Source organism: Hypanus sabinus, chromosome 1 (assembly GCF_030144855.1).
Source record: "Hypanus sabinus isolate sHypSab1 chromosome 1, sHypSab1.hap1, whole genome shotgun sequence".
NCBI lineage: Eukaryota > Metazoa > Chordata > Chondrichthyes > Myliobatiformes > Dasyatidae > Hypanus > Hypanus sabinus.
This window is the reverse complement of record NC_082706.1, coordinates 138,926,639-138,945,955: the sequence shown is the minus strand read 5'-3', so window position 1 is coordinate 138,945,955 and position 19,317 is coordinate 138,926,639. Positions and strand designations below refer to the sequence as shown.

At 40.3% G+C, this 19,317-nt stretch overlaps 1 protein-coding gene across 5 annotated transcripts in view; it reads right to left on the bottom strand.

Annotated features, from left to right (window-relative positions):
- trappc8 (trafficking protein particle complex subunit 8) overlaps window positions 1–19,317 on the bottom strand; it is a 167,772-nt gene that overhangs the window by 87,440 nt on the left and 61,015 nt on the right. For all 5 annotated transcript variants that reach the window (XM_059977137.1, XM_059977153.1, XM_059977162.1 and 2 more), the window contains 3 exons: window positions 10,022–10,175; window positions 9,622–9,712; window positions 6,089–6,333 (listed from right to left, as the gene is read on the bottom strand). In XM_059977137.1, coding sequence (XP_059833120.1) covers window positions 6,089–6,333; window positions 9,622–9,712; window positions 10,022–10,175 — 490 coding nt within the window. The remainder of the gene's footprint in view (window positions 1–6,088; window positions 6,334–9,621; window positions 9,713–10,021; window positions 10,176–19,317) is intronic.

Sequence of the window (19,317 nt, the reverse complement as noted above, 5' to 3'; positions counted from 1 at the left end):
GCTGTAGATTCCGATTCAGGTCAACCATGTTTAAATTTCACCATCCCTTCAAACAAATTCCTTGAATTAGATCTTATTATTTCCGGCTTGTCTCAAAGACGTGAGTATGAGGAAATTGCTCACCTTGGGAACCTAGTGTTTTTTGCTCCACCACTGCAAGACCTTTAATATGGATTTACAGCATTAAAACCAAAGGGACTCTTGACATGTGTACAATTACTAATTAAAAAGCAACAGCTAAAAAGTGTTTTATTTTTCTTCTCAGACATTATATCACTACTCGTAAGTGAGGAATTGCAGTTTTAAGCAAACCAGTCATAAACCCAAAAGGCAGACTCAAATCAATTCATTACCCAGACATTCAACTTATTCTGGTCACAGAGCAGACTGTAAATATTGGAATCCGGAGCAAAACAGCTTTTTTGTTGCTCCTGTGATATATTCAATGTTTCATTGGTATTGAAAATTGTTTCTCTAGACAAACCTCTAAAACCAATCAGGAATAAGAACTCTTGTCAGACCAAGGAAGTTCTGAGTAACTCAATGAGTCAAGCAGTTTCTGTAAGGGAGAATGGAACTGTCTATGCATTGTCTTGTTCTTCCTATTTTGTTACACTCAGTTAAAAATTGTGGGCTGGATTATGAACTAGATTCCAAACATTAAAAGGAGACTGCTATAAATTCAGTGCATTATAATTTGATGGTATCAGCAAATTAGTCAACCACATCCAAAAGTACAGATCTCTCAGCCATATGGCCATATGTACAATTAAGTCACAGAGATTTCTTGTGAATTGTGTTTATATAATATGGCAGCTTCACAGGCACATATCAAGTTTTAATGACAAAGCAACAAACAAACTCGGATCCATTTCGAGCGAGATTTAAATAATATAATGCAAATATTACTAACGCAAGTCAAAAGTATTCTATAACCAAAGGCAGATCTGATAGATAACTGCCTGCTCCATCTTATGAAATTTGTCATGCTTTTCAGAAGTGATCTTATGCACATTCAAATAAAAGACTTGCATTTTTCATCCTACCATAAGAGAGAGGAATAAGTTCTTGCTCTAAGCAAGAACAAAAAAAGCACCATGGATGGTATATGTGGATTACCAAGGGAAACACACTTTTCTTTGTCCCAATGTCCCAATTTTCAAATCAATACTTGTCTCAAAAATTAGCAAGCAATGAAATCAGTAAAAATTTACAGCATTTAGGAAGCAATTTACTTTACTATCATAAACACGAGATTCCACGGACGCTAGAAATCTACACGTGTGGCCACACATTTTAATTCCACATCCCATTCCCGTTCTGATATGTCTACGCTCTGTCTGCCAGAGAAAGCAGGATCTCCCAGTGGCCACACATTTTAATTCCATGTTCCATTCACGTTCTGATATCTATGGCCTCCTCTACTGTCAAGATGAAGCCACACCTAGGTTGGAGGAACAACACCTTATATTCTGTCTAGGTAGCCTCCAACTTGATGGCATGAACATTGATGTCTCTAACTTCCACTAATGCCCCCCTCCTCTTCTTACCCCATTCCTTATTTATTGTTTTCCTTTTTTCTCTCTGTCCCTTTCACAATCACTCCTTGCCTGCTGTCCATCTCCCCCTGGTGCTCCCCTCCCCCTTTCTTTCTCCCGAGGCCTCCCGTCCCATGATCCTTTCCCTTCTCCAGCTGTGTATCCCTTTTGCCAATCAACTTTCCAGCTCTTGGCTTCATCCCTCCCTCTCCTGTCTTCTCCCATCATTTCGGATCTCTCTTCCCCCTCCCACTTTCAAATCTCTTACTATCTCTTCTTTCAGTTAGCCCTGACGAAGGGTCTCGGCCCGAAACGTCGACAGTGCTTCATCCTATAGATGCTGCCTGGCCTGCTGCGTTCCACCAGCATTTTGCGCATGTTGCTTGAATTTCCAGTTTCTGCAGATTTCCTCATTTAAAGGTATAATAAAGATAGCCGCAGGAATCAGTAGGTTTATAAAAACTGTTGGTCGACTGTCTGTCTCCAGGGATGGAGACAAAAATCAAGAAAGGGGAGAGAAATATCAGAAATGGATCAAGTAAATTAAAGGACAGGGTGAAAGCTGGAGGCAAATTTGATTAAATTGAAAAGCAGTACCAATATAGTCTTCAAAGTAGCAGAAAGAGTTGGGGAGCATTATCAAGGACAGCTTGGAACATGGACTGATTCATCTTGCCAATGAAAAGCCGGGCATATTATTGGAGGGGGATACACAATGCCCTACAAGACATCTTTAAATGTGAAATACCCTTGGAGAGTAAGACCATATATTTTGGATATATACCTCAAGAATGGTTGAAAAGAGATAAATATTTAATGAATATACTGTTGGTGGCTGGTAAAAAGACTCTTACTGGGAAATGGTCATCACAGGAGAACCCAACTTGAAATACATGGATGGAAATTACAATGGACATTTACAAAATGGAGAAGATAACAGCATCTGTTAATCATCAGCTGGAATAATTTGATTCATACTGGGAAAAATGGTTTAACTACATAATGCCTCATAGGCCTGATTTTATTCTCACAAATCAACGAATCTGTTGTAAAAAAAAAGATCACTCTCTACTTGTACATAGTTCTTTCCTTTTGCTTGTTCTTTCTTTCCACTCTTTTCTATAAGAGTATACCCCAGATAAATACTTTGTGGAGATTTTGTGATATATATGATTATATGATATACATGTACAATGTCTGAAATACATCTTATGGAAACGTTTGATGAACTTCAATAAAAAAAATTACAAAAGAAAAAAAAAAGCTGGGCAGAGCTGTGTCCCATGGCCACACCTTGAGTTTGGAAAAAGTGGGATGGCCCAAAAGATAATCCGTTGAGTGTGAGGACCAGTTCCACCAGATGGAGGTGGTGGAGGAACTAGTTGAGTGTTGTCAAGAAAGAAATGGAGAGCTTCAAGACCTTCTTGATGGGGAATGGGGGGATGGGAAAGCATAGGAACTGAACATCCATAGTGAAAATAACGAGATCAGGGCCAGGGAATTGAAAGTTGTTGAGGAGATTGAGAGCATGTGATGTGCCATGGATGTAGATGGGAAGGGATTGAGTTAAAGAGGATAAAATAAAATTGAGGTATGTGGACCTGAATTTGTTCAGTGGGACAGGAGTAGGCAAAAAACAATGGGGCTATGTGGACAGTCAGGTTTGTGGATCTTGGGGAGGAAGTAGAAACAAGAAGTGCGGGGTAAGGGAACATTGAGACTAGTGGCAATGGACAGAAGGACCTCTAGAACTGATGAGATTACTGACAGCATTGGAGACAACTGCATCAGATGGGCCTGAGTGGGATCCCTCCAAAGGTCAAGTAAAAGGAGGCATCAGAGTTACTACCTGACTTCAGCAAGATAGTGCGTCAGACTGAACTCTACAAGAGCACCTGCTTTGTCTGCATATTTGAGGGTGAGGTTGGGATTGGTACAGAGAGAATGAAGTGTAGTGCCCCACGGTAAAAAGTGGGGAGACAAGTGCTGAAACTGAGCTGGTTGCCTTGTTGGCAACTAAAGAAAAGACCCAGAACCAGCAGAAATCTAGAGTGGTGTGACCAAGAAGAGGACAAGGTTTGGAGATGGAAGGAGGGATTATTGGTGTGGGGTGGGAAATTTTTGCCAAAGAAGTGTGCTAGAAGACAGAGCCAATGGCTGAAGGGCTCAGTGTTGGGGCAAGCATGGAACTCACTGAGGAGTACGCAAAGGAGGACAAAGGCAAGGTCCTCGCTGAGGACAACACTCCACCTCAGAGAGGGGAAGGTCAAAGCAAATGGTGACAGGGGAGCCTGAGAGACCTGGGCTTGGGTAGTTGTAGTTAAGCCCAGCAGCTCAGTGGCAGTGACAAAGGTCTCAAACTGGAGGTGGAAACAGCCAAGGTTGGGGCTGCAGCCAGAGCGAGGCACCACATACTTCACTGTCTGCAGGCATCCAGGGTCATTGAAACTGCAGTTTGCCTTCATGGTATCTGCAGAGGATTCCACTCAAATAAAGGTCCAAGTGAGAGGTTGCAGGGGTTGTAGTCCCAGGGCTGTCAAAACTAGAGTTGGCGACTGCAGGATCCACAACTGAATCATCCAACTGAGTTGATGTCCGAATGGGAGGCAGTAGGGGCTGTAGTCTGGAGTTGGACAATCGTCGATTCCTCCTGGATGGGAGGAAGAACCACCGTTGTTGAAGGAGTACATCCAGTGAAGGATGAAATGTTGGAGAAATCCATGACAGTGAAGAGTGAGGTTCGGAGCAGTGGCAGAGACTGAGACAAGGCCTGCAGGTATCGCTGCATGGCAGAGCAGGTGGCATGTTGAATAGAGGGAGAAGAGGCGAGAGAAGCTGTTGATTAAACTCACCCTCGGTAAGTCCAAACTGGGAGACCTGAAAACTGAGCTGGAAGCCATGTTGAACAAGATGGTGATAAACACATTTCCAGGAAGGATATGTGGTAGCCTGACTGGGTGAGCACATGATCGAAAAGTCGATAGGCAGCAGAGATCATAGAGGGGGGAGCAGTGAGGGAGGGTCTCACTGAGCTCCTGAAGAGAAGATTTAAACTTCTTCAGGGTAGGCACACCTTAAAGAGACTTTGCAGTGGAGCAGCAAATCATAAACAAGATTATTTTAACATCATTGTGAACAGACATCTATGTTGCACGAATTCAAGTGACTTCATTGAGTAAATGATTAAGAGCAACTAAGTTGTTCCTCCATAAAAAGATCTGTTCAAAGCTGAAGTTAGAAGTGACTAAACAAGTGATATCAAATTGATGATTTCTTAAAAGTAATAGTAACAAGTCCATAATCACACAAAGATGGGTGAAAGAAAATACTGACCATTGTTAACCCTTGAAAAAGGCAGACCAGGCAATGAAAGAGGATTTTTTCTTGACACGACCATTCAACAGAATTGATATTACATTGCAGAATGATACAACACTGAAATACGTCCTTTAGCCCAACTTGTCCATGCTGGCCAAGATGCTATTCCAAGCTCATCCCATTTTCAGTGTTTGGCTCAATCTTCAAAACTTTTCCTATTAATGTATCTGCCCAAGTACCTTTTACAAATTGTTATTGTACTTGCCTTAATCACTTCCTCTGACAGTTTATTCCATATACAGTTTTCCTGATCTAAGTTTAATTGTATTTATACTTCTACTGGCAGAGACAAACAATGAGCTTTGTTAATTATTCATTCACAAAATGTGGGAGCTGCAGGTGAGGCTTGCAGTTTTTGCCTACTTCCAGTTGTCCTTGTACAGGGGCTGCAGCTGAAAATTAATCACATTGTGTGGAGTGGCAAAAAGGGCAGACTGGGTAAGGACAGCTGATTTCCCTCTACAAGGGACATTAATGAAACAAGCAGGATTTAATGACTATCCACTAATGTTTGATGTTATCAACATCAGTTTTATGTATGTTAAATTTACCTACATGAATTCAAACTCCTCAACTCCCACAGTTGAATTCAATTTAAGGTGACTGCTGGATTTTATTCGTTTAAGATTGGGGCACCACAGTAGCTTAACAGCTAGTGCAATGGTGTTACAGCTCAGGGCACTCTGGAGTTCAGAGTTCAATTCTGCACCGTTCCATATGGAGTATCTGTATATCTTCCTGATGGACTGCGTGGGTTTTCCCTGGGTGCTCTGGTTTCCTCCCACAGACTAAAGATGTACAAGATAAGTTAACCGGTCATTGTAAATTGTCCCATGATTAGATTTGGGTTAATTGGGTTCTCCGGGGTTGCTGGTATGGCTCAAAAGGCCAGAAGGGCCTCCTCCACGCTGTAACACAAAATAAATAAAATTCAGATATATACTATTTCCATATGAACCTTTATCTACTTTTCTTTCTTGTGCACCTTGACTGTGTAATCACAGCATTTTTATTTTCCTTTATATATTACCTCTCAAATGCACAAAGTCATCTAATACTTCTGAAGCATGGTCAGAATGGTGATGTCATAATCTTCGAAATGCAAATACTTAGTTTCTTATACAATGGCAGCACAAGTTTTATGTACAAAATATATAAAACAATAGCCATACCTGATCATTCAGTTGTCGGATAGTCTTTTCGATGTGTGGCAGTAATCCACGGAATGTAAACTCCTGAATGAACTGTCGAATTCGATCATGGTCAGTCAGTGTTAAACTTAATCCACGAGCATTAGAGCTGTTTTGTTTCACTGTGGTATTGACTGCATCCACAGATTTTGCTTGATTGGAACCAAGTTCCCTCAACTTCATACTTCCCTGAAGTGAGAGAGATTTGAAATTGTTTGGCATTCCAGCTGTTAAAATGGGCAGAGAGAGGGAGAAAAAAAATCAGTCCAGTGCTGAAATACTTCCTCTTAATCTTCACAAAGAATTTTACACAAAACAACAAAAATTGAGGGACTGGAGGGGTGTCATACTATTACAACTCTATACCATTATCAAATCAGAAACAGCCCAAGGCTCTTCACAGAAGCACTACAAAAAAAGATAATTACTCCATGAGCAAGGCTCAATAAGAAAGAAAGGCTTTTGAGGACTATCTTGGGGGGAGGGGGGCAGGAGCAGAAGATGGTGCAAAATACTTAAATCAAGGGCACCCATGGGGAGAGAACTAGGTTAAACTTTTCAGGTAAATTACTTTTCATTTGAAATGGATTGAGATAAAAAGATCTTACAAATGAAATGTTAATTCCATTTCTGAGATCCACTTGAACAGTTAACTGTTTCTCCTTTCAAAGGCTCATTAAGTTGATGGAAGCTTCTGGTACTTTCTGTACTGCAGATGAAAGATCATGATCTGAAACAAACCGCTTCTTTCCAAAGATGCTGTCTAACCTGCTGAATATTCCCAACAATGACAGCATTTTGCATTTGGCTGCTCTCATTAACACAAAGGTTAAAAGATAACACATTGAACTAGAGAACCACACAACAAAGCACAAAGCAAACCCCACTGAAACAAATGATGGATATCTCCTTCTTGAAGCTGGGTTGCAGACACAGCCAGAGGCATAACACTCCCCACCATCGAGGACATCTTCAAAAGCTGATAGCTCAAGAAGGTGGCATCCATCATTAATGACCATCATCATCACCACCCAGGACATGCCTTCATTACCAGCACTGGGAAAGAGATACAGAAGCCTAACAGCACACACTCAATGCTCAGAAATTGCTTCATCTCCTCTGCCATTAGATTTCAAAACAATCCATGAACATTACCCAGTTACTGGCTTGTCTTTTGCACTATTTCATAATTTATAATATTTGTCTTACATTGTACTATTGCCACAAAACACCAAATTTCACATTGAAGATAATAAACCTGAATGTGATGCCCTAAATTTTTACATTTTTTCAACTTGAGTTCAGTGACACCCATTCTCACTGCTCTCCTCTGATCTCTGCTGCTCTTCACCCCTTCACCATTTTTACAAGCTTTCTCACCTCTCTCGTCTTGACTCAAAATAATGATTGTCCATTTCCCTCCAAACATTATGCCTAACTTGATGAGCTTCTCTAGCAGCATTGTGCTGCTCTAGATTTCCAGCATATGCACTTTCTTCTCTCTCTCTCTTCATCTTAACTCAAGCTGCTGTAATTGTTCACTGAAGCAGTTATTTATAGCGTAAAGGACTGTAAAGTGCTAAGTAATTGCGGATGAGACCAATTCGAGTGATGACAGTATTAGTCTGGAGTTATTTATGGGGCAAAATCTTTTGTCATCAACTGTATAAAGCGCTTTGAATATGAGGTACTCCTGAATGTCTCCAATGATTTTTTTTTATCATACACAATTACTGCAATCCAATTATTAGTTATCGTGTGCAATGAAATTATTAAACTATTCAGGTTATCGTTTGGAAAGTAGCTATTCCCACTTTCAGTCCCAGTATTTTGTTGCTTCCTTGATCTTTTAAATCAAGAAACATCACTAGGACAGGTGGAGAAACAGCAGATAGAATTCAATCCAAGCAAGTATGAGGCACTAAACTCTGGAAGGTCTAAAATAAGCAGAAAGTATACAAGTTAGTGGCAAGACCTTCAGAAGCATTGATATACAGAGTGGTCTTTGAATCCAAGTCCATAAATGGCCTTAAAATGGCCATGCAAATAAAAGTGTTAAAAGTGGCATATGGCATGTTTGCCTTCAGTGATGGGGATATTGAGTATAAAAATCAGGAAATCATATTGCTGCAATTTAATACTTTGGTTAGGCCACACTCAGTATATTGTATGCAATTTTGTTTGCCTATTACAGGAAGGATGTGAAGGTTTTGCAAACGGTGCAAATTCTCTTTATATATAAAATTAAAAACACTACCAGGGGTTAGAGGAAAAAGTTCTAGAGGCTTTTACATGGACACATGAATATGCAGGAAATAGGGAAGGTGGAGGCAGAGGTGGCGAGAGTATGGATCGTGTGCAGAAGAAAGGAATTAGTTTAATCCAGCATCACACTTGGCCCAGATGTTGTGGGCAAAAAGCATGTTGTTGTGCCATACTGATCTGTGTCCACTCAGGAAATACAAGCCATTGCCTACCCCACAACAGGTCTCAATAAAACTATTGATAATCCTGAATGCATAAATTGTACCTGTTTACTGCTATCTCAAGGTAGTTGCTTCAACTTCCCCTCACCAATTTTGATTTAGTAAATTTTGTACATATTCCAGTCCTGAAATACATTCCAAAAACACATACAAACACTAATATTGCAAATCCATACCCAATTTGATTGAAAATAGTTTCAGTATGGTGTTGCACTTCAAAATGCCAAGGTCTGTTGGTAGTATCCCAAACGGTTTTGGTTTAAACTGTCAATCGGAAGGATAACCTCACTGCCTTCTGTACAAGGCAGGCAAACTTCCTGTATTGTACTGCACTTATCAGCTCATACCTTGTGTATTTGCATGCTTCCACTTCCCCATATTTCTCCCACAAGGTTGTCCCAAGATCTTCAGCCTCCTCTCTATGGCAAGATTTCTACCAATCTGCTAACTGAAACTCCAAATAATATAAGCCACACTAGCATACTATCACCTCCTTCTGACAGGAACATCTGCCTCGCTGTCTACTTTTCCATCTAGTTTGGCAAACTTGAAACGTTTGTGGGTTTCAGTCAGACCAGAAAATCTTTCACACCAAACACAGTAGTCTTAATCAATCAATAAACCAATCCCACTACTTATATTCTGGGCTTTTGGTTAGATCTGCTCCAAATACAATTAATGTTGTAAAACAGAATTTTGTTACAACTTAAAATTTGGAGTTTTTTATGGTTGCTTGTAAATTTGCTAATCAAATGTTATTCTTGTCAAACAGTAGCTTCAAAATTAATAATAAACACAAGACATTTTATAGTAGGGAAATCTTGAGCAGCACACAAAATACTAGAGAAATTCAGCAAATCAAGCAAAATCTATGGAGGGGATTACGCAGTCGACAATTGGGGTCAAGTCCCTTCATCATGAGTCCTGATGAGCGGGTCTCAGCACGAAAAATTGACTACTTATTTCCCTCCATTGATGCTTGCTGAGTTCTTATGGTATTTTGTGTATAACTTCTCTGGTATAACTTACCATCAATCGAATTGTCCATCCCATCTAGGTCCACTCCAGTCATGCTTTCCTTACTCTTGCTGGCAAGCGGAACAAAACCATCACAGATTTCCTTCAATAAAGACCAATTCAAATATTAAATAAAACTACTAGCTATCATTTTAAAACCTGGGTGTAATCTAAATACAACAATATATCAAAAGACTATCCAATTGTTTAGAAATCACAACAATTCACATTTAACACACTTCAATTCTTAAACCAAGCACAAGACCATTCCTTACTACTTGGCCAAAAGAACAAATGATTAGTCATTTACTATATTTAATTTCTTTTGCTTAAAAATAGATATAAATATGCCATAAGCACTTAATTAATAGTAAAATATTTAGGATAGTTAGAATTCAAAAGGAATGCGCACCTGGTTTTGCAAGTTGCTTCGATTCAAATACTGACTCCAAGGGTCAGGGATTTGTTCATCTGCTCCACTTGATGGCATTCGAGAGTTAAACTTCAGCAAATAGCATCCTTGTGTCCCATATCTCTGCTTCATTTCTTCATAAACAGATTCAGCTCTGAAGGATCAGTTAGAAATGAGAAATAATAAACTTCAACCTCTACAGTGGATTTTAATTGTTATTTTTCAAATATGTATCCAATAGCTTGCTATAACTGCACTTAGTCACCAAGGAGAAATCTAATATACAATGACAAAAACTAGTTATAACTTAAATATCTATTTTCAATTAGATATTATAAGGGAAATGCAAATGAACTAGTAAGCCATTGGCATAATTTTCCTCTCAATATTTTACATCAGTGACTTCAACTCCACTGGTCATAAATACTCAAATTTTACAGGTTCTGGGATACCCACATGCTGAAAGTAATAAATCACAATGTTTTGTATGTTGACAGTGAGAGCACAGAATGATACAAGTTGGTTCCCAAAAAGTTCTCTTTTGAGGCTAGCTATTTGCAATAAGTACTTGCATTTTCTACAACGTTCATACAAGTTAGTCAGAGTTACAGAGCACAGAAAAAGGCCCTTCAGCCTAACTCATTTATTCCAATTGAAGTGCCACATAAGCTGAACCCATTTGTCTGCATTTGGTCCAATCAGTCTAAGCACTTCTTATCCACATATCCGTAAATGCCACATTAACACGCAAGGGTCTTTCCACTACCAGTATCTGTGGAGCAGACATGATAGGCTGAATGGCTAAATTCTACTTCTGTGTCTTATGCTCTACATTCAATCTCTCAAATTGTAACACTTCACACTTTGTTTAAACTCACAGGTGATTTTTCTGCTCATATCTGCTATATCTATTCCTTTTTTTATTCTTATCACTAATTTTTATTGCAACACCATCAAATTACATTCAGTACAACCAGTTGCCGATTACATTTTGACTGTTTAACCCAGCCACCCCCCAACTCTCATCCCCACTCATCTCCCCTCCACCAACCAACTGAATAGTAGTGCATACACAGACAGAGCATTCTTATTTTAACAGAAGATCTTTTAAGTTAGATATCAAATTTGTCCACACTAAGATTGAGTTTGGTCGGGCATCATTTACTCTTGCTGATGATAATTCCAGGTAAGAAATGTCCAAAAAGCTCTGAAGCTAGTGAGTACTTGAAATATCATGAAGAGGTTCCAATGCTGGACTACAATCTTCTTAGTTGCAGTCAGGCCTGCCAACCACAGATTTTGCGTGTTTTTTTTCCATAACGGGAAGGTGGGAATCATCATTTAGAAGATGTGCAGCGGGATTCATTGGTAATTGTACCCCCTTTAGTTCTCTAAGAGTACTGATAACCTTCCCCCACAAACCAAAAACCGCTGGACATTCCCATACAACATGTATAAAAGAGCCAACAGTTCCATGGGGGTAAAAACTGAACAATGTGTGTCAGGAACCAGTCCCATTTGATGTCTAATTCTCAGTGTTAGATATACTCTATGACAAAATTTCAAGTGTATATACCGATGATTTAGGTTTTTTGAAGCACCGGCAGCATTATTCCAAATCGCATCCCAGTCTAAGTCTTGTCCCAATTCAGGTATGTCCCTATCCCAGGCTTTCCTTCCCGATGTGGGCATATATTTTTGGGAGTTTAATTTATCATAGATATATGACACTATCTGTCTTGAAGTACACTGTATCCAACTTAAAATGGGATGGTCCATAAACATGACCCCCAGGGAACCCCGTAGGCTTTACAGGCTGATCTTACTCTAAACTAGAAGAGAGTGCTTATCAATATTAAATCACGATACCAGGTCTTGAAGGGTGGTACTTGTCCCATTAACATCTTGAAGAGATACTCTTAATATCTTGAAGAGTAATATCTTTATCCTCCCAAGTTCTGTGAGTGAATGGTTCCCCCCAGATAGAAAATGATTATTGTTCCATAACGGAGATGATTTGCACCATACGCTTTTAAATTTTAGCAATTTTGCTATATCTATTTCTATATATCTATATCTATCTATTTCTATATCTATTGATATCTAATTCTATAAATGTATCTGTACAAGTCCAATTGACCACTGCCCTGCTTATTGTGAATTCAAACCGCCAAGTCATCTGCTGAATGAGCCTTCCTTGTAGATATTGTCAAATACCTTAGTAAAATCAACAAAGACAACATCCACAACTATCTTCAATCACTTTCATAGACACATTGAAAAACTCATCGAGTTAGTAAGACGTGACTGGCATCACACAAGGTCATGGTGGCTGCCATCTAATTTACGAAACTGGAAAAAAGACCAAGCATCCTCCTTGTCTACGCTCCTCATGATTTTATATATTATAAGGTTTCCAACAGTCTAGGACAGGGGTCGGCAACCTTTACCACTGAAAGAGCCATTTGGACCCATTTCCCACAGAAAAGAAAACACTAGGAGCCACAAAACCCGTTTGACATTTAAAATGAAAAATGAAATAACACTGCAAACATTTTTTTTGCCTTTATGCTATGTATAAACAAACTATAATGTGTTGCATTTATGAAATCGATGAACTCCTGCAGAGAAAACAAAATTACATTTCTGCATGCAACAAAAACCTGTTGAACTCCGAAAAAAAGACGTTGGGTTGAAGGTTACTTTTAAGTAAAATACTCAATGTCTATTTGAGTCCTTCTTGTATTTATGAAAAATGCCGAACTTAAATTGTCCGCCAGCAGCAAACCAAAAATAACATCAGCCAGCTGTCAACCTGAAAAATAAAAGGACTATTTCACTGAACAATGAAAAAATATGAATATACGTAAAATAATAGGCAATTAAAATATTTATCATTCTTGGTTAATGGCCGTGCGTCCTTTCCCCTGAGCTGTGTTCAGCGTGTTCAGGTGCGCTGTCATGTCTACCATGAAGTGTAGCTTTTACAGCCACTCTGGCTGTTCCAGCTCAGGAAAGGTGAGCCCTTAGCTGCCCAGGAAAGTTTTCACTTCTTCCAGACACACGACAAAGCGTTTCAGCACCTCCCCTCTTGACAGCCACCGGACTTTGTTGTGCAGCAGGAGATCAGAATATGCGCTTTCCAGCTCGTCCAGTAACAAACGGAATTGACGGTGATTTAAACTTTTTGCCATTATTTTATTGACAATCTGAATGACAACATCCATTACTTCTGTGCATTCCAGAGGAAATGTTTGAGCGCACAGAGCCTCTTGGTGCAAGATGCAGTGAAAAGTCAGCAGCTTTCTGTCCAGCGACTGCTGCAGTAAAGCCACAAATCCCTTTTGCGCTCCTGTCATACTTGGTGCCCCATCAGTAGCTATTGACACCAGGTGGGTGGTCTTTATTCCTTTGGCTCTTAAATAATTCAAGACAGCCTCACAGATGTACTCCCCCCCTGTTTGGCCTTTTAGAAGTATCAACTCAATCACTTCTTCCTGTGGCCCGGCAGAGTTTACATACCGGCAGAACAGCGCTATTTGTTCAATATTACCTTTGTCTTTAGACTCGTCACAGGCAATTGAGTAGGCCACAGCTGAATTGATGTCTTTAATTTGCTGTCTTGTGATGTCTTCTGCCATTTTTATGGTTCTGTCTTTGACAGTCTTTGCAGAGAGGGGCATATCCCTGATTTTCTGCAAAATTTCACTCTTGTTTTTAAAGTCCGTGAATAGATGTTCTGAAATCTTAATGAAAGATTCTTTTATATATTCACCATCTGTAAACTGCTTCCCGTGCCTATTTCCTGAGCAGCAACAAAACTAGCATACGTAGTTGATTTTCCAGACTTCATCCACTTCTTGAAATGATTTTTGCTCAGATCAACCTTCCGCATCAGTTCTGAAATGGCTTTTTTTCTCTCATCTCCAACCGGATATTTTTGAGTAAAGGCTGCGTGTTTATTCTGGAAATGTCTTGCGCCATTTGACTTTTTGTTGTTTGCTAGTTTCTCATTGCATATTAAGCATACTGGTAAACCAGTCTCATCAGCAGTGAAAGCAAATGAATCTGCCCACGTATCATTAAACGTTCTGTTTTCTTCAGTCACTTTTCTTTTTTTAGAATTCTCCATAGTTAGCCTACCTTGGATCGAAAAATTAAAGAAATCGCGCACTGGCGGGTGTCAAGCATTGGCAGTGGTGACGTATATTAATAGCGACAAAAAGCACGTTTTATTTAGATTGTACAAGATCACCATAATCTTCAAATTTAGAATTACATTTCAAAAACTAACAAACTAACATTAAAAAAATTTTAATTAAATACTCATCATTTATTTTCCAAAGCCACAGGGAGCCGCAGCACAGAGATAAAAGAGGCGCATGCGGCTCCGGAGCCGCGGGTTGCCGACCCCTGGTCTAGGGAAAACAACCCTTGGCTATTCATTCCCTCCTTATAACTCAAGCTGCCCAGTTCTGACAAGATCTCAATGAATCTTTTCTGCACCTTTTCCAGGTTAATCACATGCCTACTCCAGCTAGGCAATCAGAAACGCAAGTATGGTTTTAACATCAGAATCAGGTTTATAAATCACCGTTTTATTTGACATGAAATTTGTTGCGTGTGGCAGAAGAGTGCAAAGACAAAATGACTATAAATGACATAATAAATAATAGCACAAGGAATAATGAGGTACGCTGCTTATACAGCTGTAACATGATGTCCAATTTTGTAATCAATGTCCTGACTAATGCTAAATGCTTTCTTCACCTCTTTGTTCAGAAAATGGAAGGGAATTTAGTTGGGGATTTGATTACTAATTTAGTTAGCTCAGCACAATCCTGTGGGCCAAAAGGCCAGTGCTCTACTGCTCTATATATTTGTACATATTGTCACTTTCAGGGATCTATATACTTATATCCCAAGTCTCTAAATTGTCAGAACTTAATAGCACAGTGCCAAATTAACCATAATCTTAAATACCTTAATTAGATAAGGAAATGCATTGTTCATAAAATGTTTGATTAAAGCACTGACGCTGTTTAAAGTAGGCAGAGTTTGTCATGTAATAGAAATATATGTCTTAATATAATTGATTTAATGTATATAAAGAGTTCAAATTAGGCTACCATTTTTTGATTTAGTCATTACTCAAATTTTTCTACCATGTATTGAGAAAGTAAAGAGGTATGGGATCCAAGGGGACATTGCTTTATGGATCCAGAACTGGCTTGCCCACAGAAGGCAAAGAGTGGTTGTAGACGGGTCACCAGTGGGGTGCCTCAGGGATCTGTTCTGGGACGCTTACTCTTCCTAATTTTTATAAATGACCTGGATGAGGAAGTGGAGAGATGGGTTAGTAAATTTGCTGATGAACCAAAGGTTGGAGATATTCTAGATAGTGTGGAGGGCTGTCTGAGGTTACAGTTGGACATTGATTGGATGTAAAACTAAGCTGAGAAGTGGCAGACGGAGATCAACCCAGATAAGTGTGAAGTGGTTCATTTTGGTAGGTCAAATATGATGGTAGAATATAGTATTAATGGTAAGTCTCTTGGCAGTGTGGAGGATCAGAGGGATCTTGGGCTCCGAGTCCATAGGACGCTCAAAGCAGCTGCACAGGTTGACTCTGTGGTTAAGGAGGCATACGGTGTATTGGCCTTCATCAATCATGGAATTGAATTATGGAGCCGAGAGGTAATGTTGCAGCTATATAGCACCCTGGTCAGACCCCACTTGGAGTACCGTGCTCAGTTCTGGTCGCCTCACTACATGAAGGATGTGGAAGCCATAGAAAGGGTGCAGAGGAGATTTACAAGGATGTTGCCTGGATTGGGGAGCATGCCTTATGAGAATAGGTTGAGTGAACACAGCCTTTTCTCCTTGGAGCAACGGAGGATGAGAGGTGACCTGATAGAGGTGTGCAAGATGATGAGAGGCATTGATTGTGTGGATAGCCAGAGGCATTTTCCCGGGCCACAAGAGGACACAGGTTTAAGCTGCTGGGGAGTAGGTACAGAGGAGATGTCAGGGGTAAGTTTTTTTCACTCAGAGTGGTGAGTGCACAGAATGGGCTGCCAACAATGGTGGTGGAGGCGGATACGATAGGGTCTTTTAAGAAGCTTTTAGATAGGTATGTGGAGCTTAGTAAAATAGTGAGCTATAGGTAAGCCTAGTAATTTCTAAGATAGAGACATATTCGGCACAACTTTGTGGGCCGAAGGGCCTGTATTACGCTGTAGATTTTCTATGTTTCTATGTAATGGAAACAGCTGATCCCATCCACTGCTATCAAAATTATAGTTTCAAGCACTGCTTGTTTCTACCTCTTATCAAAGATCCACAAACCTGAATGAACGGGTAGGCCATTGTCTCTGCCTGGACCTGCCCCAATAAACTTGTGTCTGCATACCTCAAATCCATTCTATCCCCCTTGGTTCAGCCCCTTCCCACCCACATCCGTGGCACTTTACATGCTCTCGATCTCAATCCCTTTTAATTCCCTGGCCCTGACTGCCACATTTTCACCATGGATGTCTAGTCCCTATAAACTTCTATCCCCCCCTCCCCCATCAAGGCAGCATTAAAGCTCACTGCTTCTTTCTCAATCAATCCATCTCCACCACTACCCTTCATCTGCCAGAACTGGTCCTCTTTCAGCTCCTCCCACCTTCTCAAAACCCGAGAGGTAGCCATGGGCACCCACGGGCATACATATGGGAGCCAGCACCTCTTGCCTTTTCGTTGGCCATGCAGAACATTCCATGTTCGAAGCCTTTCCTAGTAAAGCTCACCAAATCTTCCTGCACTGCACTAACCACCACATTGGTACTGCTTCATGCACCCAGGCTGAGCTCAAATTCATCAATTTTGCCTCCTGCCCTTAAATTCACATGACCCATTCTGACACCTTTCTCCTCTTTCTCAATCTTTGCTTCCATCTCTGTGACAAACTGTGTACCATCATCTTTTATAAACCTACCAATTCCCACAGGTATCTTGACTATACTTCCTTTGTCTCTGTTGCATCTATACCCAAGATGAGGCTTTCCTTTCCAAAGCATCAGAAATGTCCACCTTCTTCAAGAATGTAGATTCTCTTCCTTTACCAGTGACGCTGCTGTCACCTGAATCTCCTCAATCTCCTCGACATCCCAGCTCACCCCATCTTCCCACTGCCTTAAAAGGAATTAATTCTACTTTTCCACACCTACCAGCCATGAGCCACTGCATGCTACACATCTCTGCAACAAGTCACCTTTAACTAAATCCTGTGGCGACCCATTTCCTGGCACATCCGAACCGGCTCACAATTAGCCTGCGTTCCGGCTAAGGGAGATAGCCTACGGGGGTTTGCGAGCACCGAGCTTTGGAGCCTCTGCGCCACGGGGGACAGGTTGAGGGAGGCTTAAAAGCAAGGCTGGGTATTTCGAATAAAGTTTTTTCTTCGACTGCAGTTACCGACTCCATGTCGTAATTTTAGCGCTGCATGTAGCACACCGCTACAATCCTATCACCAAATACATCTTTACCCCTCCCTCCTCCACTCTCCATTTTCCACAAAGAATACTCCATGATTCCTTTGTCTATTCATTCCTCCCCACTAATCTCCTTCCAAGTACAGACACATATAAGCGATAGAAATGCTGCACCTACCCATTCACTTCCTTCACCTCCATTCAGGGACAATAATCCTTCCAGGTGTGGTTAACACTTCACTTGTCAATCTGTTGGGGTCGTCTACTGTAACTGGTACTCCCCATGTAGCCTTCTCTACATCGGTAAGACCAGACATAAATTGGGGGAAAATGCTTTGTTGAGCACCCCTCTCTATTCATCGAAAGAAAATTTTCTGGTGCCCAACCATTTTAGTTCCTATCCCCATTCCATTATGTGGGTCCACATCCTCCTTTTTTACCACAGTGAGGCCACTTTCAGAGTGGAGGAGCAATATCTCATTCCTTCTGTAGCCTCCAAACTGATGACATGAAGTACTCATCCAGATAATTTCCTTCCCCTCTTCTTCTATTCCCCACTCTGGCCTCTTACCTCTTCTCGTCTATCAACTCCCTGCAGTGTCCCTTCTCCTTCCCTTCCTCCCGTGGTCCACTCTCCACTTTCTGTAATACAGAAAGGATGTGGGAACTTTGGAAAGAGTGAAGAGATTCACCAAGATGCTGCTTAGATTAGAAGATATGAGCTCCAAAGAGAGGATATGAAAATTTGGGTTTTTTCCTCTGGATCATCAGAGGCTAAGGGAAGAACTGATAGACAGGCATCCCTTTAGAACAGAGATGAGAAGGAATTTCTTTAGCCAGAGGGTAGTGAATAGGTGGAATTCATTGCCTCAGGTGGCTGTGGAGGCCAAGTCATTGGATTATAAATTAGCCATGATAAAAAAGGCAAAGCAGACTCAATGGGTCAAATGACCTAATTCTGCTCCTTTGTATTATAGTCTTATTTGTTGTGTAAGTAATACCTCAGTAATATTTTATATGTGTACAGTTTGATTAGGCATTCTTTGTTGCTTACATAATTCATTAACGGTTATATGCACAAACAGCACATGTGATTATGCCACCACATCAAATACATGCGCCTCACTAAAAGAAAAATTAAACTAAGACAGGTTATCCCCAGCTCTCCTGTGGTTATATAACAATTAATTTCTGGAGTTACAAAATATAACACTAAGTTTATAAAATAAGGCATTGATAGACTTTGACTGTCAACCCTTTCTCCCAGGGTAGAAGTACAAAACAACTTGAATCCAAGATGAGAAAGAGAAAGCCAGAATAAAAAGGTGGGGAAGAAATGGAGTACAAGCTGATAGGTGATTGGTGAGCTGAGGTGAAGTAGGAGGGAAAAGGCAGAAAGAAAGGGGAGTGAAGAATGGGAACAAGATGAGAGGCTGGGAGATGATAGGTAGAAAAGGCAAAGGGTTGAATTCTTTATTCTGGCTTATGCCCTCAGTTTCCAGTCCTGATGGAAAGTTTTTTTTATAAATTTTTTTTATTGAGTTTTCAAATAGTTACAGAAATAAAGAAAATATATGAAAAAAATATATATATACCCTTCCCCTTAACCCCCCCCCCCCAACATCCCTATATATAAAAAAGAAAGAGCGCCTGGATATCGGAAGATCCCCGTATGCTCCATGGAGTTTGTAATAATTTAAGTATATATATATTTATTTATTTCCCCAAATAACCAATTATTTCATCTTCGGAGCACCTATATATTTAATCCCGTCTTTTGTAAGTAAGGGCGCCAAATTTTCAAAAATGTTTCATATT